At 41.7% G+C, this 22,431-nt stretch overlaps 1 protein-coding gene across 1 annotated transcript in view; it reads right to left on the bottom strand.

The window, feature by feature from the left end:
• Positions 1 to 22,431, bottom strand: part of vwa8 (von Willebrand factor A domain containing 8) — a 375,899-nt gene that overhangs the window by 348,622 nt on the left and 4,846 nt on the right. The window contains exon 3 of the mRNA XM_078232307.1: positions 8,797 to 8,927. Coding sequence (XP_078088433.1) covers positions 8,797 to 8,927 — 131 coding nt within the window. The remainder of the gene's footprint in view (positions 1 to 8,796; positions 8,928 to 22,431) is intronic.

The raw sequence follows: 22,431 nt of genomic DNA, 5'->3' as shown, positions 1-22,431 counted from the left end.
TTCTGAATTTATGTCACATCTGCAGCTTCTTCCTTGTCGATCTTCCTTGTTGAAATCTTCCTATGTCACATCTTCCTTGTTGAAATCCAACCATTTCAGCAGTTCTTCTGGATCATGGATGACTGTATAGGATGATGGCAGTGGCTTGTTCCCAGTGTCACCATCATTGTTATCTTCCGCTTGCTGGACATCATGAGGGTTTGGCTTTATTTCACTGGCTTATATTTGATCATTTGTCATTGTCTCATTGGTGGCTTCTTTGATGTCAATACACAGAGGGACCTGGCACTTCAATTAGACAAGAGGCTACCATCTTGTCTAAATCATTTATGAAGCATTTCTATTTGAACAACATTCTGAAATATGTTCTGAAATGATAAATTTACATGAAAATGTTGGGGTCTCTGATGGACCTGTGTCTCTACCAATACACACATTATAATAGACCATGTTGCAGCAGGTTCCCAATGCATTTCAATACTCACCTGTTTATCATAGAATCCTACAGTACAGAAGGAGGCCATTCAGCCCATCAAGTCTGCACCGACCACAATTAGCCTCCTCTCCTCCTCCCCCAGTTTAACCAAAGCTCTGCTGCCCTTACCCCAACCTGCACCCTAAGGATAAAGGATTAACTCATTACTCCAGTCTTCGTTGTCTCAAACTCTGGCCACAAATTTAAAATTCTGATCCTTTTAAATTCCTTGATGGCAGCATCTCTCCTTATCACTGTTACCTCGTCCAACCCTGCAAGTCCCACCGCACCGAGATCTTTCCCCAACAATCTCGCCTGCCCTGTCATACTCTCATTTCATGAACATCACTTCCACCTTTTCCCCTACTAGTTGAGGCCATGTTTTCAATCAACCTTCTGGAATTTCATAGAATTGTAGAATTTGTTCCAGGAAAATCTCTTCCCACTCTCTCCTCCTTCAAGACCCTCCTTAAAACCCATCTCTTCGATTTTGTCATCTGTCTTAAGACTCATGGTTCATTTTTTTTCTTGATGCCTCCATGAAACAGAATGTGAAATGATTTTGCTTCAAATGTATCCTGTAAATACAAGTTGCAATTGTTCCACCTGATGCTACAGGACTAGACAGAAGCCCCTAACACAGAAGGTTTGGCATTCACTCCATGACTTCACCATGTGTAGTGCATAAATGAGAGAGAATTAAGTCAGCCTGTTGAGCATTAAGACATCATTTGGTAGATTGAACCAGGGCAGGACTTACTCAGTTAATGGCAGGGTGTTGGGGAGAGTTACAGAACAAAGAGATCTAGGGGGTACACGTTCATAGCTCCTTGAAAGTGGAGTCACAGGTGGACAGAGTAGTGAAGAAGGCATTCGGCATGCTTGGTTTCATCGGTCAGAACATTGAATACAGGAGTTGGGACGTCTTGTTGAAGTTGTACAAGACATTGGTAAGGCCACACTTGGAATACCGTGTGCAATTCTGGTCACCCTATTATAAAAAGGATATTATTAAACTGGAAAGAGTGCAGAAAAGATTTACTAGGATGCTACCAGGACTTGAGGGATTGAGTTATAAAGAGAGGTTGGATAGACTGGGACTTTTTTCTCTGGAGTGTAGGAGGCTGAGAGGTGATCTTATAGAGGTCTATAAAATAATGAGGGGCATAGATCAGATAGTCATTATCTTTTCCCAAAGGTAGGGGAGTCTAAAACTAGAGGACATAGGTTTAAGGTGAGAGGGGAGAGATACAATAGGGTCCAGAGGGGCAATTTTTTCACACAGAGGGTGGTGAGTGTCTGGAACAAGCTGCCAGAGGTAGTAGTAGAGGCGGGTACAATTTTGTCTTTTAAAAAGCATTTAGATAATTACATGGGTACGATGGGTATAGAGGGATATGGGCCAAATGCGGGCAATTGAGATTAGTTTAGGGGTTTTTTAAAAAAAAGGGCGGCATGAACAAGTTGGGCCGAAGGGCCTGTTTCCATGCTGTAAACCTCTATGACTCTATCAGTTCAAAGAAGCAATGACATTTCTATTCCCCACAAGACCTGCATTCATTCTATCCAGATACACTTTCCCAGCTGCAGGTAGTCACCACAACACAGCTCAGGTTAGCAGTGTCACCAAATATATATCTTTCTCAAATTGGTGAGTAACTCCCCTGGATGAGCTGATGATTTTCACATTATCTCAATACACTATTACCCAAGAACGAGCAGGGTGCCCAAACAAAGATTACACAACACTGTTCTGATTTACTTTGCCTTTAGAGTTAGAGAGAGATAGAAAGTAACCAAAACATGCTTGAGATGATAACTTAGAAGTATAGTCACTACTGTTACATCATTGAATCACACAGCACCAGAACCATTCTCAAGAGCAATTAGGGATAGGTCTGGTCTTGCCAGTGAAGTTAACATTCCATGAATGAATTTTTAATAATTCAGGCCATCAGCATCTGCTTCATTTCAAAGAACTATCCAATTGAATCTGCTTACATCGGCCTTTTAGACAGAATTCCAGGTTATAACACACTGCATAAGAGGAATTCTCATCACCCATCTAGCATTTTTGTGAATTAACTCAAACCTGTGTCCTCTCATTACTAATCTTCCTTCCACTAAGAACAGTTTCTCTTCATCCATTCTTTCAAAACACTTCTTACCTTTCAACACCTTTCTCTGTTCTAACTTTATAATGTGGCACTTAATCAAATTGAAAATTAGTTACAGGAAGTGTTTTATTTGTTTGAAGATGAGAACACAGATGACATACAGAGACCTCACCTCCAATCACTGTACATTGCTCAGCTGGGGCAATGATCCAGGCTGTGCGATTTATGGATGGTGGAGGTTGGGAGCAGGGATATCAACAAGAAGGCTGCGATAGAAATCAAACCTCAAAATAATGGCCTGGATTTTGCAGTTGATAGTGAAGCAAGGGAACTAATCGCTGATCTTGAAAGAAAACCACACCAAGAAATCCAGTGATCTCTCTGACAAGAACATTACCTCTCATACCATGGAATTGATTGTAGCACAATTTGATGAAGATTCCCAACATCAAGCTGATATCATCAAACTGTGCAAGCAAGGAATCACACTGAAAAATTCTCACAGCCAGCCAGGAATTGAAAAGCATTCATAATCAAATCACCATTAAAAATTTTACAGGGAGTGAAATAAAGATCGAGGCCTACACATGGTAAAAGCCAAAATGTCATGAAAAGCTTTTTAAATTATTTAAGACATCTAATAATTAATCATAATGGAGACATTTTGCAACTTTCCATATACTTTACCAGTGTATTAACTCAGATTACCCTTAAAAACCCAGTTGCGTCTCATTGAACCAGATTATAACTTTTATGGGATTTCTAACAGCAATTTGAGAGCGCAAAAGGGAAAGTTCTTGTCATGCTAAAATGGTAGCAGGGATGAAGGGTCTTAGTTATTGGAGAAGATTTGTGCAGAGAAGATTAATGGAGATTTGATAGACATGGTAAAATTCTGAGGATTTTTTATAGAGTAAATAAGGAGAAAGTGCTTCCACTAGCAACAGAGCTGGTATTAAAATAAATGGCAAAAAGTATAATTATAAATAACAGGACACTGATCCCTCAATTTTAATTGTCTGCTCATCTCTGGAATTAAATTATCAGGAAAGATGCGAAACAAGAACCTCCCAGATGACTAAACCAACTTTGACATTTTTTGATAGGAGTCCATACAATTGCTCCATACAAGCTGTTCACATCACAAAGTTCCAAGACTGGGGGATATAATTTGAAAATAAATTAATAGGTCATTTCAGCTAAACAAAAAGAACTTGTACTTTTACAGTGCCTTTATCCAAGTAACACATCATAAGGCATTTCAAGTAGGAGACTCTGCCTACATAAAGAAAGGGGAAGCCTAGAGGGAGGGAATTTGAGAGAAGCTGAATAAAACAATAGGGAATTTATTAACCAGTTCATGATTTACCAGAAAAATAGGATTTAGTTAAAATATAGTTTCAATTGTGGGACATTTGGGAAGGAAATGGGACAGGCAATGCACATTTATTTACTTATTAGTGTCGGCTTACATTCACACTGCAAATGAAGGTACTGTGAAAATCCCCTGGTCGTCACACTCCGACATCTGTTCGGGTACACTGAGGGAGAATTTAACAAAGCCAATGCACCTAACCTTTAGCAGGTGTGGACCAAGTGAATTCAAAGAATAGCTCAAAGACGGAGCCAAAAAAATAGGGTTATAAAGATACCGAGGGAAGTAGCAAGGCACAGTGATTAGGGAGGGATGCCTCAAGTTTGGGGTGAGGTCAGTCAATTAAGGAACAGCAGGAAGAGGAGATAGAGAGGATCGCAGAGTTGGAGCATCATAGGGCACTTACAGGTTGGGCGAGGCCATGTTTTACTTAGTAAACAAAGAGGATTTTTGTTGCTAAGAAATCAGGGTAGACATATGGAGTAAGTTACCAGGAACCTCCATTTGTAGCAAATGGAATTTTGTCTCACTGGATCATTTGGGTACTGGACTACACAAAGATTGGATTACAAAGCCTGGCACAGAGGAGTCACACAATTACAATTTGTTGATCAAATATCATTTATGCGTTATGCATTACCATTTCTGAGTTAATTTGACCCCAACTCTCCACATTCACTTCTATTGAAAAAACGTGGCACAGTGGTTAGTATTGCTGCCTCACAGTACCACGGACTGAGGTTCAATTCCAGCCTTGGCTGACTGTGTGGAGTTTGCACGTTCTCCCCGTATCTGCGTGGGTATCCTCCGGGTGCTCCAGTTTCCTCCCACAGTTCAAAGATGTGCAGGTTAGGTGGATTAGCCATGCCCCTTAGTGTCCCAAGATGTGTAGGGTTAGGGCGGGGTTAGAGCCTGGGTAAGAATCGGTGAAGACTCGATAGGCTGAATGGCCTCTTCTGCACTGTTGAGATTCTATAATATGGAGATGCCGGCATTGGACTGGGGTAAACACAGTAAGAAGTCTCACAACACCAGGTTAAAGTCCAACAGGTTTGTTTGGTAGCAAATACCATAAGCTTTCGGAGCACAGCTCCTTCGTCACACTCATTCACACACATTCACTTGGTCCACACCTGCTAAAGGTTAGGTGCATTGGCTTTGTTAAATTCTCCCTCAGTGTACCCGAACAGGTGCTAGAGTGTGACGAAGGAGCTGTGCTCTGAAAGCTTATGGTATTTGCTACCAAATAAACCTGTTGGACTTTAACCTGGTGTTGTGAGACTTCTTACTGAGATTCTATAATTCATAGAATCATAGAAACCCTACAGTGGGACATTTTACTCTGCTAAAAGCAAATTAGAATCATAGAATCCTACAGTGCAGAAGGAGGCCATTCAGCCCATCGAGTCTGCACCGACCACAATCCCACCCAGGCCCTACCCCCATATCCCTACATATTTACCCGCTAATCCCTCTAACCTACGCATCTCAGGACACTAAGGGGCAATTTTTTAGCATGGCCAATCAACCTAACCCGCACATCTTTGGACTGTGGGAGGAAACCGGAGCACCTGGAGGAAACCCACGCAGACATGAGGAGAATATGCAAACTCCACACAGACAGTGACCCAAGCCGGAATCAAACCCAGGTCCCTGGAGCTGTGAAGCAGCAGTGCTAACCACTGTGCTACCGTGCCACCCAATTCTACTCTCCGATTTGAAGATAACCACACATTGGCCATTTTACAGTTGACATTGTAGTAAGTTGGTAACAGAAAGTCCGCAGAAATGTTATGATCTTCACAAGTTATCGTAAAATGTATGAAGACATAGACACCACCCTCTTAACCATACCATAGATTCACACGACATCCGTTCAACATTGGTTCAAAGAGTTGTAACAATTGAGATTCAATAGCAGCCTTTGTGCAACACAATTATGGGAGGCACCACGCTTTGTAAACTTCAACTAGCCCAAAAGCTCTGTTGTCCTTACCACAACTTGCACCATGTCCTGTTCACACAATACCCTTGTGTTGTTGACTTACATTACCTGTCCAGCCTTGTTTTCAAATATTACCATAGCCTCACCCCTATTTATCACTATAATCTCCTCCACCCTCGAAGATCTCCCGAGTTCCTCCAATTCTAGGTTTTTGCACATCCTGATTACATTTGTTTCACTACGAGCAGCAATGCTTCCAGCTGCCTGGGCACTAAGCTCTAGAATTCCCTCCCTGAACTTCTTCAGCTTCAAGTCATGCCTTAACACCAAGCTTTTGCCTATCAGTCATAATATCTCTTACGTTTCATATTGTCAAATTTTATCTGATAAAGTTCTTATCAAGTACCTTGGGACATTTTACTCTGCTGAAAGCAAGTTAGAATCATAGAATCCTACAGTGCAGAAGGAGGCCATTTGGCCCATCGAGTCTGCAACACCCAGAATCCCACCCAGGCCCTATCCCCATAACCCAATGCATTTATCCTAGCTAGTACCCCTGACACTAAGGCACAATTTAGCATGGCCGATCCATCTAACCAATCCACCTATGTTGTTGTAAACTCGACTGAGCATCTGGAGAGATACACGCCGTTGTTCAGTCAGAACCTGACACTCTTAACAAATTTGGGTAAAATTCCGCCCTATATTTCCAATGAAAGATACTGAGAGGTGGCCACATTGGAGAAACATAAGAGTATGATTGGCACAGTAAGAACAGTCGTGGGTGACTGAAGGGGACTACAGGTTAAGAAGGGACGACAGAGAAAAGAACAAGTGCAAACCACAGCACAAGAGCTTGACAACACAACAGATGGAGCAGTAAGGAAAGGGGCATTGGAGCTGGTATGGAACAAGAGTAAGACAGGATGAATTGAGTCCTAAATGAGTGAGATGATCCAGCTGTTCTTGTACCGTCTTATTTACTTAAGCCTGCAAAGTTACAGAAAGGTTCAATCAACTTCCTTCCCTACCATCTCGTAGCATTTTGGTCTCACTACTGCAATCATCTTTCATCGAGATCAGAGTCACTTCAGGTTATTTGGATGGGAAATTTTATATTTTCATATTAGACATGAGGATAGGGGGAAAAAATACCACTCCAAAAATGTGAGAGGTGCACAGATGGGAAAGTATTTCACATTCCAGTGTTAAGCCACACACAATTTGTTACTGCAATACTGTCAAAAGCTACAGTATAACAGAATAAAAGTGGACAGAGATTAATTTCAGCTGCCTTTTGGAGTGGTATTTTTTCCCCCCTATCTTCATGTCTAATATGAAAATATAAAATTTAAACTGCTACCACAGCAGAGTTTCTTAAAATATTGTGTTAAAAAAAGCAAATACAACAGGGGCTTTCATGTGTAACGTTAAATCTGAATAATTTGAGATTTACATACAATAAAAACTATAAATTATCCCATTTGTTTTTATTAATGTTAACCTTGGTGTTAATATTTTCTGGATTGAAAATGGCAGCAGTAAAAGCTTATACAAACTTTCGGTCCATAACAGCCATGAAGGAAATAATTGCTCATTATAGGAAAAGTACAAAACTTAAGAACTCAATTAACAATTGGATGAAAAAAGTTTTTATCATAGGTACATCCAAAGTTATGGAAGTTGCCTAAGTTCTTTATAAACTTCATGCACTGTAAATTATACATTTCTTCCAGTAAACCTCCACAAAGTTGTCACGATTGTTAAAAAAATTGTCACTTTATACCCTTCTGGCTATCTGTTTTGCTTTGCCTTTCACACCATCTGTTCATTTCTATTTCCATATGTCTCATTCATTTTCACTGAAATCTCTTTTGCCTGTCACTTGTCTCATTGTATTTCTCACAAGCTCTCTGCCTCCTGACTAACTGGATAACTGCTGTTCTTATGTTCCTTCTATCAGCCTGTACTTCTCTGAAGGCCCAAATGCAGTTCAGTGTGGTACCTTGGACTGATTGATTAAGGCGTGTGGTCTGCTAGTCTACGTGGCCACTGGGGAAAGCAAAGCAGAAATAATCTCAGTCATGCATGCAAAAAGCAATCAGGTAACTATGCAGCATCCTCCCTGAGCCTGGAACAAACCAATAGATTGCCAACAGGGTAGGCACCAAAAATGTGCAATCTCAGTCATCCAGACACAAGTTCCTAAAGGAGCCTACTGAATGAATTTCCAAACTAAAATAGTCAACTTTATGTTCAAGTTAAAAGCATCTTTGTGAATTAGTATTTCGGTATTAAAAGTGCTTGTCATGTTACTAATTTTATTCTTTCTCGGGGGATATACAGAAGGATCAAAGAACAGATTGCAGACCGATAGCTTTTCCTACTTGTCTGAGGCAATGCCACATTCACATTTAGTCAGATATTTGGGCTAATTAGCATAATTAACCCTAAAGCAATTGGGTTCTTACTGTTCTACAGACATGTTGAGTTTTTGAGTTATGGTGGATTTAGGAATGTGGACTGAGGACCACAGGTAACAGAGAACTTTAAAATATGCAGATAGATATCCTGGCCAAACAACAAATACTGAAAACCAATATGAAATCGCATATGGCCCAAAGCTCAGTTAAACAACTTAATCTGCAAAATGCAGGTACAGAGCTAACATGTGCAATTTTTACTGGTCCTCTACTCTTCACTTTTTCAGAAGGTACTCATATTGATTTAATTTCCAGCATGTCATTGTTACTCATTTCCACATATTGGTAAACTGCAAACTGCTTTCTTTACCACTAGCAAATTATTCTTCATGCAGACAGTTAACAAACTGGAATGATGGTGCAATATTAGCATATGAAAATTTGGTAAGAAAATGACTTACCAAATACTGCATAGCAACAGAGCGCCGTAAAGGACCGGGAGGTCCGATAAGGAACACATCTTGCCCCAGCAGATCCTTCTGCATGATCCATCGAAGGTGCTGTGCGAGTGCCTGAGGTATGGGTTCCAACACTGATGAGAATAAAAACTGATTTAATTATCGTCCTCATCTTCGCAACACAACAGAGCAAAAAAAGCAGCAGGATCTCGGAACTTGTAATGTTCATAGTGAAAATTGCACCAAAAATAACACAGCCCTGCAGAAAAATTAAACACACGTTAAAACTATCTTGGATGGTGCATTATTATCATAAGAAAATGTTCCTGTGCTTTAGTTAGAGGGTAGGTGATTTGATGGGGCAGCGACAAATGTTCCAGAGCTTGCCCGATTGTCTGAGGTTGGAGAAGAATTTCACAAGGCTGTTTTTTCATCTCAGCTGATATGTTCTTATCAGCAAAAGATTTTAAGAAAAATAAGCAGAGTAGATCATACGGCCTATTGAGTCTGCTCTGCTAATACTATCATGGCTTCAACTACACATTCCCACCCATTCTCCAAATCACTTGATTCCCTGAGATATCTTTCCCAGCCTTAAGTATATTCAACATGGAACCTGGAGGGCAGAGAATTCTAGAGATACCAAACCTTTTTGGATGAAGAAATTTTTCCTCATCTCACAAATGATCAGCCACTCATCCTGAAACTGTGCTCCAGAGTTCTAGATTTCCCAGCCAGGAGAAGCAACCTCTCAGTGTCACTCCCTGGAGACTGCAAGATCATGAAGGAGGGAGAGATAATAGACAGGGCACCTGCAATGGCTGAAATAGATTTGGCTTTTATGGAAGGACCAAAACTAGGGGGTATAAATATCAGGTAATATAAATTCAATTAGAAATTCAGAAGTTTATTTCCTCAGAGTGACATGAATACCACGTGGAGAGTGGCAAATAGCACAGATTTAAGGAGCAACTAAACCAGTCCAAGGGTGAAAGGAATGGAAAGAAATGTTGATAGGATAAGAAGAGTAGCATGAACACCAACACAGACCTGAATGGTCTGATTCTGTGCATTAGATACCATGAAATTTTATATCTTGTCCAGTTTCACAAATTTTGAAAATAGGAAGGACGCCATGTAACACACTCATCTTACTTTTGTGCTCAGTTTTCAATGGCTGTGGAACTTAGAATAATAGAATCCCGACAGTACAGAAGGAGGCCATTCAGCCCATCAAGTCTGTACTGACCACAATCCCACCCAGGCCCTATTCCTGTAACCCCATGCATTTACCCTGCTAATCTCCTGGACACTAGGGTCAATTTAGGATGGACAATCAACCTAACCCGCACATCTTTGGACTTCCTGGCACCTTTTTAAAATAAAAATAATTCTCATCACCATGGTTTCAATCATCATTTGGCCAAATCTTCTAAGGGGTGACAGTCACTGTTGGATTGCCACTTTGTTCCTATTTACTTACCCTGTGCTGGAGATCCACCTTTCCCCCATGGACTTCCAAACCAAACCTCCTGAGAAATGTGCAGCGCACCTGCCTTCCTCATAGTGTAGGATTGTCAAAGGAGTAGTCTAGGGCTCAAGGAATAGTCGGGCTGGGAGCTGAAGAGCAATGAAGGGGCCGGGGGTCAGTAGAATAGTGACTAGGAACCATCCGAAGTCCTTAATTCTAACTCAAAGTTTTGATGGTTTCGGACGGTAATTTTTCATTGGAAGTCCAATCTTCTCAGACAATTCCCATGTAGTCAGCACCTGGGGCCCTCAGCACATTTTGGAATGTAACATTGGAGTATGACCATTCAGAGATCAGAAGCTCTGGGCCAAAATGTTTCTTGGTTCAATTTGTTTAAACAAAAACACATTTTTCAACAGTTCTTCTTAAAATATATATTTCAGGAAAAAAAACTCACAAAAATAAACGGTGTAGTCAGCTGAAAAATCAGTACATTTACACAGCTCGAGATAATACAAGTCCCCTACGTTTCCATTGGCCTTAGAGGAATGCTCACTAACTCATGGGGATCACACACCTGCCAGCAAGCTGAAAGTAAATCTGGCCTATTCAGCCAAATCGACCATGGGGAGAATCAATTAAGGAAGGAAGTCTCCCCAAGGACAATCTCATGTTCAGAGGCAGAACCACAATCTCAGTACTTCACTCATCTAGAATTGCAGCAAGTGCTCCTCGTTCACCAATGAAGCCAAAGAAAGGGAAAACTTAGCTAAAGAAAAGCCATTGCAACAAAGAAACATTTATAAAAACTTTCAGAAGGGAACGTTGCACAAAATATCTAATGCAAAACCAAACATCTCTGAAAATACATCCACCACCAGCAGTGCATGAACTGAATTACCACAGAGTGCTGGTAATTTTTAATTCTAGGAGCAGTAAAATATTGATTTGATTGAAAGATGCAAACGTGAATGGTCTAGATTGTGTCCAGGTGAATGGAATATTTTATAAGCTTCATGTTCGTCACTAACTTCCCAAAGGGGAAATAGCCTTTCTCATTCACTCTTATCAGAACCATTCATAACTTTAAAATCTCCTAGTCTTCCCTGCTCTCGTGCAAATAATAAAAAAGTATTTCAAATCTCTACTTATAACTTGTCTCTCATCCCTGGCATCATATATTAACAGGGAAATTTGCATGCCATATTTTGAGAAAAAAGAGCACAAGATTGGGCAAATGTTGAAGTACTCTTTGTCTTCATCCACAGGAAAGCGTTGTGCAGTCTTGTCATTTTAAATTGTGTGCAATGTGAACAGCATGCCCAGAACACAAATAATTTTGTTAGAAAAATGTTGCACAAATGAAAGGGGACGACTTTTGAATGAGAAATACACAGGAGTGACACTTTTACAAAGAAGTAGGAGGAGGAAGACTTCAGTCAGTTGAGTGTGGTGTGAATTTAGGGATTGTGATAATGGCTAACACAATGGTGTCAAGACAATGAGTAAGTAGGAGGCAGGGTGAGACTTATAGCAAGAACAGTCCATTTACTCAGCAAACAGATTCTATTCAAATGGAGTTAAAATCGGTCTCTGCCAATAGTGCTAAACGGGTTTGTAGCAAAGCAGCAGCCAACCTTTCACAATGTTAACTTTTATTTTCCATTGTTAGGGGATAAAGCAGGGGAGTGGGACTAGGTAGAATGCTCCTGCAGAGGGCCACTGCAGACTCAATGGGCCAAATGGCCTCCTTCTGCACTGTGGCTTGGAAAATATTGTCAATACTTTTAACTTCAAAGGATGCAGTGAGATTAGGAAACAATTCTCCACAAAGAAATTAAACTATCATTTTGTGAACTTCAGTGGAAAGAAGATCAGATGAGGTGAAAGACTGCCTGCCAACTTGCTCGGGGCCAACTTCACAATGATATCATTGACCCATTTTTACCCTCAGTCTCTATCAACTGCAACAAACAGAACTCATGACCAACACTACAGCCACATTATCTCATAAGGGCGATCCCTCAGCAAAATGAATGGAGGATAGTTATACTGTACAAATAATGTGTTTTAAATGAATCCCAATGTGGTCTCCAAATGTGACTGACCAGGGGAATTACCCAATCATCTCCATTGTGGCCGGGATTTGTGCTGCCATTACATGCAGCCACGTCTCTTTAGGGTTGAAAGCTGGGCATTTACTGGTCAATGCTCTCAACGATGAGTTTGTAGATGTGGTCTTAATATTGAGATTCAAACAGAAGATTCCACAACAGGTTTTCTGGTTGATAGTAACGGTTTGCCTTTTTGATGGGTGAGCTGCCAATCTGGTGAACAGTTGTGAGGAGCCATCTGGTAATAAGCACATCACAATTGAGAACACCACTAAATCTTTACAATGTGCAATGGTTGCTCATTATTCAAATTGGTGCAGCTTCCAACCACCGACTGTTTATTCCTGACAAGTGACTCAACATGCTTAGTGCAGATGGTGTATATAGAATTTCAAGTTGAGAAAAAATACACAAGAGTGATAAAGAACTTTCCAAGGGTGAGAGACAGATATTTTGAAACAGCCTAATCTTCAGCATGCATGAGTCTATATGCATTTACAATTTTTATGAAAAGCTGTTCTGGGGAAAGTTAAACAAGAACTGAAAGTCAACTGAGAACATCCTGCACAGAATACACTCTACGCAAAACAATGGAAACAAATGTGGTTCGACAAATAACGAGGGGAATGTCTCTCAAGTTAATACATCCAGAAGGAAGCTATGATGTAGTCCAACGGAGTCTACACCCAACCCTAAGCTAACCTGCTTCCATCCTGGCTCAAGTCTTTAACCTTCCTGCTGCTCACTCTTAACCAGACTCTATATCTCACATATCATCAATGATTGCTGTTGAAACTGAATCTTTTGAAATTGTTTCTGTACTTTGTTCAGTTAAACATTAGATTAAAAATAGCTGGCAGGATCTTTTTTCATCTGAGAGTTAAATTCAAATTAAGCAGAAAATCAAATCAAGCAGTTTTGATTTGAGAGTAGACCACACTCCTCACAGAATCTCTAGAATCATCCAACACACAAAGTACACATTAAACCATTGAAACTGTCATACTTGAGATTATCTGAAATCCTCTAGTGGACGGCTGACCATGGTTAAATTTGATAGCAACAAAGAACAGTACAGTACAGCACAGGAAACAGGCCCTTCGGCCCTCCAAGCCTGTGCCGCTCCTTGGTCCAACTAGACCATTCGTTTGTATCCCTCCATTCCCAGGCTGCTCATGTGACTATCCAGGTAAGTCTTAAACGATGTCAGCGTGCCTGCCTCCACCACCCTACTTGGCAGCGCATTCCAGGCCCCCACCACCCTCTGTGTAAAAAAGTCCCTCTGATATCTGAGTTATATTTCGCCCCTCTCACCTTGAGCCCGTGACCCCTCGTGATCGTCACCTCCGACCTGGGAAAAAGCTTCCCACTGTTCACCCTATCTATACCCTTCATAATCTTGTACACCTCTATTAGATCTCCCCTCATTCTCCGTCTTTCCAGGGAGAACAACCCCAGTCTACCCAATCTCTCCTCATAGCTAAGACCCTCCATACCAGGCAACATCCTGGTAAACCTTCTCTGCACTCTCTCTAACGCCTCCATGTCCTTCTGGTAGTGCGGCGACCAGAACTGGACGCAGTACTCCAAATGTGGCCTAACCAGCGTTCTATACAGCTGCATCATCAGACTCCAGCTTTTATACTCTATACCCCGTCCTATAAAGGCAAGCATACCATATGCCTTCTTCACCACCTTCTCCACCTGTGTTGCCACCTTCAAGGATTTGTGGACTTGCACACCTAGGTCCCTCTGTGTTTCTATACTCCTGATGACTCTGCCATTTATTGTATAACTCCTCCCTACATTATTTCTTCCAAAATGCATCACTTCGCATTTATCCGGATTAAACTCCATCTGCCACCTCTCCGCCCAATTTTCCAGCCTATCTATATCCTGCTGTATTGCCCGACAATGCTCTTCGCTATCCGCAAGTCCAGCCATCTTCGTGTCATCCGCAAACTTGCTGATTACACCAGTTACACCTTCTTCCAAATCATTTATATATATCACAAATAGCAGAGGTCCCAGTACAGAGCCCTGCGGAACACCACTGGTCACAGACCTCCAGCCGGAAAAAGACCCTTCGACCACTACCCTCTGTCTCCTATGGCCAAGCCAGTTCTCCACCCATCTAGCCACTTCTCCTTGTATCCCATGAGCCTTAACCTTCTTAACCAACCTGCCATGTGGGACTTTGTCAAATGCCTTACTGAAATCCATATAGACGACATCCACGGCCCTTCCTTCATCAACTGTTTTTGTCACTTCCTCAAAAAACTCCACCAAATTTGTAAGGCACGACTTCCCTCTTACAAAACCATGCTGTCTGTTTGTTCCGTTCTAAATGCACATACATCCTGTCTCTGAGAATCCTCTCCAACAACTTCCCTACCACGGACGTCAAGCTCACCGGCCTATAATTTCCTGGGTTATCCCTGCTACCCTTCTTAAACAATGGGACCACATTCGCTATCCTCCAATCCTCAGGGACCTCACCCGTGTCCAAAGAAGCGACAAAGATTTCCGTCAGAGGCCCAGCAATTTCATCTCTCGTCTCCCTGAGCAGTCGAGGATAGATGCCATCAGGCCCTGGGGCTTTGTCAGTTTTAATGTTCCCTAAAAAACCTAACACTTCCTCTCTTGTAATGGAGATTTTCTCTAACGGGTCAACACCTCCCTCCGAGACACTCCCGGTTAACATAGAACATAGAACATAGAAAGCCACAGCACAAACAGGCCCTTCGGCCCACAAGTTGCGCCGATCACATCCCCACCTCTACGCCTATCTATAGCCCTCAATCCCATTAAATCCCATGTACTCATCCAGAAGTCTCTTAAAAGACCCCAACGAGTTTGCCTCCACCACCACCGACGTCAGCCGATTCCACTCACCCACCACCCTCTGAGTGAAAAACTTACCCCTGACATCTCCTCTGTACCTACCCCCCAGCACCTTAAACCTGTGTCCTCTCGTAGCACGCCCCTCTCCTTCGTGAATACCGATGCAAAGTATTCATTTAGGATCTCCCCTATTCCCTTGGGTTCTAAACATAATTCCCCTCCTTTGTCCCTGAGAGGTCCGATTTTCTCCCTGACAACCAGCTAGATGCTGGTTCTACTGATTTTGGCTTTCATGTTGGCTTTGTTACAATGCAAAGGTTGACCCCCCTTTTGAGAGGTAACGCCGAATCCCCCAAAGAGGAATACCTCGCCTCGTAATCTGTTAAAAGTGTGTGGGAAGGTGTGAACTGTTCTTCAGCAACGTTTAGTGGCTAACTAACAGAAATATCTGACACTCACTTTAAGATGAACACTCAACAATTTATTTATTTAACTAACAGGGAACTTTAACTGAACAAGTAACATACCGAATAAAATAAGATTCTAATGGAATGCTGTTCAAATAAATACAAAACTCATTACTTAACAAAAAAAATAATAGAATTCAGTCATTCTCAAAATACACAACCAGGTTTTATGGCTTTTGGAACTTTTGGAGTTCCTCTGTTGATTCCTCTGTCTAAGTTCTTTCTGATTTGATACTAGATGGTGTGCTCTCTTAAGACATATCTGAGGCGGCACGGTAGCACAGTGGTTAGCACTGCTACTTCACAGCTCCAGGGTCCCGGGTTCGATTCCCGGCTCGGGTCACTGTCTGTGTGGAGTTTGCACATTCTCCTCGTGTCTGCGTGGGTTTCCTCCGGGTGCTCCGGTTTCCTCCCACAGTCCAAAGATGTGCGGGTTAGGTTGATTGGCCAGGTTAAAAATTGTCCCTGAGATGCGTAGTTAGAGGGATTAGCGGGTAAATATGTGGGGGTAGGGCCTGGGTGGGATTGTGGTCGGTGCAGACTCGATGGGCCGAATGGCCTCCTTCTGCACTGTAGGGTTTCTATGATTTCTATGATTTCTAAGCTGGTAGAGTTGAGAGCTGCTCTTTCCCTCTCGAGGATTGAGAGGTGACTGGTCTCCTGTTTGTGCCCCCTGCACTCTCTTTTATACCTGTGATGACCTATCAATTTTCCTACAATAGGATTGGTCTGATGCTGTCAACACCATCAAATTCAATTTTTATTGGTTCCCGATAGCTGAGTCTGCTTTAAATTGATTGGGCTAAAATTAAACAAAATCAGGTTGGCTTGTCAAGGCTACTGCTTTACTTTTCGATACAAATGTTTCAGCTTAGACTTGGTATGTACTTTGTATTTTAAACCTCCACTGAAACAAAACACCAGCTTTTAAAGGGACACTGCAATGTTTTAAATCTTTACCAACATCAAATTCCAATTTCACAAACTCAACTTTGCACCAGCTTTGAATTATAAAGCCAATTAACTTTGTTAAAACAATATAGTCCAGGATTCTCCCCCAAAAAAAGCTAAGTGCCCACCGGGTGGGAAAACATACATAGTTTAATGAATCTCTGGCAGTCTGTACATCACTGAGTGCCTTAGAGAGATCACACTGGTAAGTGAAGGGTGGGACTACATCTGCCAGAGAGGTCAACATCAGTATGCTGAGCGGGCAAGTGCGCATGCACTGATCTGTCAGTGGGAAGATTGGTGCAAGCACATTGGGTCCCCCCTCCACCCCCACCCCTCTCCACCCCCACCCCTCTCCACACTTTGCCGGCCTCCTGATCGCTGGTTTCCCGACTTCTTTTGCAGCCTCCCCCAAACCTCCAGCATGCCGGCCTCCTGATCGCTGTCCTACCCGACCCCGACCCCCTCTCCAATCGCTGCCTACTAGCCCCCCTCCAATTCCGCCCCCGGGGCAGTCCCAATCGCCAGCTCCCCATGACCTGCCCTGATCTTCCCTCCCCCCATCCCCACGTGGCTAGCCCCAGCCCCCTGCTCTCATGGCCAGCCCCGACCCCACCCTCCCCCATGGCCAGCCCCAACACAGCCCCCCCTGATGGCCAGCCCCAATCACCCTCCGCCTCCCCCCCACCAATCCCATTGCAGAGTGCGCATTTGCACTCAATTTCTCAATTTGGTGCCTATCAATGCATAACTGTTTGAGGCTTAATTAACCCTAGGTAACAGGCAACTTGGGGAAACAATCTTGAGATAACTCAACAATGGGAGGTATTTGATAAGTTCTGTAATAAATATGTAAGAATACATATGCTTGTGATATTTAGTTATATTTTTGAATGAGCAAAACTACCTCTAACATATGCACAGTGGACAAGTCTATTTATTATACAGTTCGAGATTCCCAAGCCAATGGAAAACAACCCCTCAGTCAAACCACTTGAGGATCTTCTGTATATCACTAAGATCACCTCTCGTTCTTCTTAATTCCAACAATACAGGCCTAATTTGCTCATAGGACAATCCTCTCCCCCGGGACCAATCTAGTAAATTTTCACCCCTCCAATGCAAGTATATTCTTCCTTAAATATGGAGGCCAAAACTGCACTGTATACCAGATGTGGTCTCATCAAAGACGTGTACAATTGTAGCAAGACTTATTTATTCCTATATTCCAATCCCCTTGCAATAAAGACCAACATGTCATTTGCTTTCTAATTGTTTGCTATACCTGCACGCTAACTTTTTGTGTTCCATGTACAAGTGAACCGAAGTCTCTGAATATCAACAATTGCAAGTTTCATGCATTTTTCTCGGATTTTGGTACACTCCCTTCTGCTGTTTACGCATGGCTTCCACCTGGACCTGTCGGGGAGACATTCAAAATAGTTGGCACCTTCACGGGCGTTTCTTCTCTAGTTTGAGCAGTCAAAGCAAGAGATTCTCACAAAATTGGAAGGAATGTTGCATCTTTTCAGGGAGGCTGTGCAGAAGTCCTGAGACATTCCCTCTGCCCTCCTGGTAACTGCTTGCCATGATGAAGCTCAGAGTAAAGAGCTTGTTTTGGAAGTCTTATGTCAGGCATGTGGACAACGTGGCCCGCCCAATGCAGCTGATTAATCATAACCAGTGCCTTGATACTAGAGATATTGGTCTGATAAGGGACACTGATTTTGGAGTGCCTTTCTTGCCATTCAATTTGCAGGATTTTGCAGAGGCATTGCCGTTGATATTTCGTCAAGGATTTAAGGTGTCTGCTGTACTATGTCCATGTCATTCTTATCACCAAAGTGAATAACTTCAAACTTGCCCACAATATACTCCAACTGCTGTTGAATACTCATTTAACCTGTTTACATTTCTTTGCAGCCAATGGCAAAAAGATTAAATCAGTATTTATGCAACACGAACAATGTTGCAAGGAACTCAACAAATCACTTTGGACTTTGGTTAAACTTTGGACTTCTAACTGAACAGATAAGCAGCATTTGTTTTCTAAACATAACTCAGCTACTGATGTGGAATGTGTTTATGAAGTTTGACCACTTGTTATTGAATTGACAGTATTATGACATAAATCCTGTCCCCAAATTGAAAAATGCATGTGGGAGGAAACAGTAAAAATTAGAAGACAGCTTTCCTGGGAACATTGTGAATGAAATAGCAAAAAAGTATATGTACAGGGAACTTCCCAGGTCCAGGCTCTATTCACTGCTTACTTAGCAGCTTGATCATTCCAATTGTTCCCTCTTTCTGTTCACAATCATCACCCCAACTCACCCCAGCCCGTGTTCCCCTCACAATCAAAATTAAATGAAAGGCTATTTTTCTGTATGCAGGAAGCATCCACAATAAGATAGGTGAACTTGTGATACAAATAGAGATAAATGGTTTGATCCAATAGCCATTACAGAACATGGTTACAAGCTGATCAAAATTGAAAAATATGTATTCCAGAATACCCAACATTTTGGAAAGAAAGACAGAATGGCCAAGGAGGAGACATAGTCCGATAACAAAGGATGACATAAGGACATGAGTGAGAAAGGATCTTGGCTTAGATGATCATCATGCAGAATAAGTATGGGTGGAGATTAGGAATAGCAAAAGTCAGAAAAGGCTGGTGGGACTAGTTTATAGGCCTCCTAACAGTAAATAGAATGTTGAACATAGCATTAAAGAATAAATTTTTGGAGCATGTATTAAAAGCAATGTAATAATTATTGCGAACTTGAATCTTCATACAGACTGGCAAATCAAGTTGGCAAAGGTGGTTTTAAAGATGAGTTTGCAGAATGATACTTTGCTGGAGCAATATGTTGTGGAACCAATAGGATAAAGCTATCTTAAATCTAGTATTGTATAATGAGGCAGGATAGTTAGTTATCTCTGAGTAAAAGATCTGGGAAATAGTGATCATAATACAATTGAATTCCATGTTAAATTTGAAAGCAACATTCTCTAATCACAAAATAAACTTTAATTTAAACAATTACTAACCATTCTTTTTGCTCTTAATTGATGCCTTCCCATTACTGACTTAGACAACAATGAAAATAATTTGTTTAACTTTAACTTTATTATGTGATTTGTGCACTCCAGGTTGGTCACCTGCACCATCGAGGCCTTCCATGTCCGTTGGGCTCCACATGGGCTGGGGTGTATTATTGACCTTTTCAATCACGTTTTGATTTGATGCTTTAAGGTTTCTATACATTTTGGTTTATTTTGCTTTAGGTGGTGCCCCTTCTTTTTAAGAGGCCGCCCTTTTAACTTCGTCCCTCAGTTTGTTTGATTTAATTTATTTGGTTGGCCAAAAAGATGCCCGGCTGGTCTCCCATGTTCTACCCTCCCTAAACCTGGGTTCACTCAAAACTCTGCTGCTTCTATCCTAAGTGTGCTCACAGATCACCCCATACTTGCTGACCTACATTAGCTTCCATTTAAGCAATGCCTCAATTTTTAAATTTTCATCCTTGTTTCAAATGACCTTGCCCCTTCCTACCTCTGTAATCTCCTCGAGCCTTAAAGCCATCATTACTGCCACCCCCACTACCACGCCACGACGCTCCACTTTTTCTGGCATCTTGAGAATTCCCCGTATTAATCATGCCAACACTGGTGGTTATGCCCTCAGCTGCAAAGGCTCGAAGCTTTGTAATTCTCCCTCTACTTCTCTTCCTCAAGATAGACCTCTTTTGGTCATCTGGTTTATTTTCTCAGTGTCAGGTTTTTTTTGAGGCATTTATGTTAAACATGCTAGACTATCATTGCCTAAAAAAAATCTTCACAATTTTGAACATGAGGTCAGCTGAAACTTCTAAAAAATTGTTAATGAAAATCAAAAGTTTCTTTGCTCTGCCCTTTTAACTAATGCTATTCATGTCATCACTTCTGCACATTCTCCTTGGCTTTAACATCCTTCCTATAGCAGATCATCCAAAACTGGACACAATAATTTAATTGCTGCCAAAATAATGATTTGTATAGAGTTGGAACTCTTTCTTTTCTTTTGGATTCAATGCCCCTACTGATGAAATCAAGAATCTCAGATGCTTTCATTTAAACAATCTAATTAATTTATCTTTAGTGAAACCTTAATCCCAAGGTTTCACTATTCAACCACTCTTTTACTGCTGTTGACTGTATATGTTCAGATGAGAGATTAAATGGAAGCTAATGTAGAGCAACAAGACAGGTAAAAGATGTGAAGCAATACATTTAATAGAATACTATCATGGAATTGGCAGTAATGAAGCAGGGAGAAATCGTATGCAACATCCGGGTCTTGAAGCTGACCTCACCGTTGCTGTTGATTCTAACCCTGGGAGCAGGTGGTAGCAGCACTATCTTTAGTGTGCAAAGCAATGGCCTGTCACCAATAAAGCCAACATGTAGAAGCGGAATAAACATTCTGCCAATTGCACGAACAAGGTTAACAGCATGCATGTCGATGAGAGTGAGGAGTGGCTCCTGGGAGAGAGAGCTGGGGATTCCACCACGTAGAACCATTTTGGAGCAGACTGCTTGGACTCCTCCTGGAAGACAGTGTTGGGAATATTCACAGGTCCTGTACTTGTGCGCCCGCTACAAAAACCCACCTGGGGATGGGACAAGAAATTGACCCATACGACCAGATTCCCGGGAGGAGTGAGGGGGAGAACAAGGTAGTGGTACAGCTGGAAAAGGGAAACCCAAAGGCTGGATGTGGGAGCAGACAATCAGCAAATACACGGTTGTTGCCACTATTTCTGTTATTTTGGAGCAATTGAATTACCAGAATTAGAGTGCAGAAGGTCATTGCTGACGGTTCTGATAAAGGTTATTCAGGTGGATCCATGCTACCAAAACCAAAGACAGCAGAGCTTCGAAGGTTCTGGAGGAGTGCACCACTTTGTTGAAGATTGTACCTGTGGAACCCAGGTTGAATGGGAGCTCCTACCAGTTAAGAATCGAAGGCTTAATCCTTGAAAAGGAGCTGTAATTCTAAACAAGGAAAACTCGAGCCCTGAAGGACTTTGTGCTGAAATTGGTGCGGTATATGCCAAGGGGGCTGACCAGCAAATTTGAGAGGTTGTTTCTGCGATTTAACTTCTAATTTATCATTTATATTAGCTTTGATTAGCCAGTTGATTCATGTGTAATTTATGTTGAATTTGATTAAGGAGAAGTTATGAAAGGTGAAAATTATGTCCATTGTTTTTTTTTCATTGGGGTTGTTCAGTAAATTTGGTTCTTTGGTTTGTCAATCTCTAAGAGAATCATAACACTACAAATTTGTTTGTGGGGAACAATGTATTTCAGGGAAGAATACAAAATCTTTACTCTCTCAAACTGGGACCTATTTTGCAAGAATAGATACAGGTTCACAAGCCGAGTGGTTATGCAGAGACCCAGAAAAATAATCCAGAGGATAGGAGTTCAAATACAAACAGGGTCGTCTCAGAATTTGAACTCAGCTTTTATAAAACTTGCAAAATCATTAGAAGTGGCCATGAAGCGGTCAGATTGTTTTAAACTCCCAACTGGGTTCACTCAAGGTTCTCGAGGAAGCTGCCACCCTTACTCTGTCTGGCCTATATGTGACACAAGTCCCATGTCAATGTGGTTGACTTTTAACTAACCTTCGGGGTGACCCAGCAAGCCACTTAGCTGCACCAAACCATGAGGAAGAGAAGCAAGAATCAGACTGGATTGACACCTTGGATGCAACCAAAGCATCCTATTAGAACATGAT

This window comes from Mustelus asterias, chromosome 17 (genome assembly GCF_964213995.1).
Source record: "Mustelus asterias chromosome 17, sMusAst1.hap1.1, whole genome shotgun sequence".
In the NCBI taxonomy this organism is placed as follows: domain Eukaryota; kingdom Metazoa; phylum Chordata; class Chondrichthyes; order Carcharhiniformes; family Triakidae; genus Mustelus; species Mustelus asterias.
This window is presented reverse-complemented; position numbering and strand designations above follow the sequence as displayed.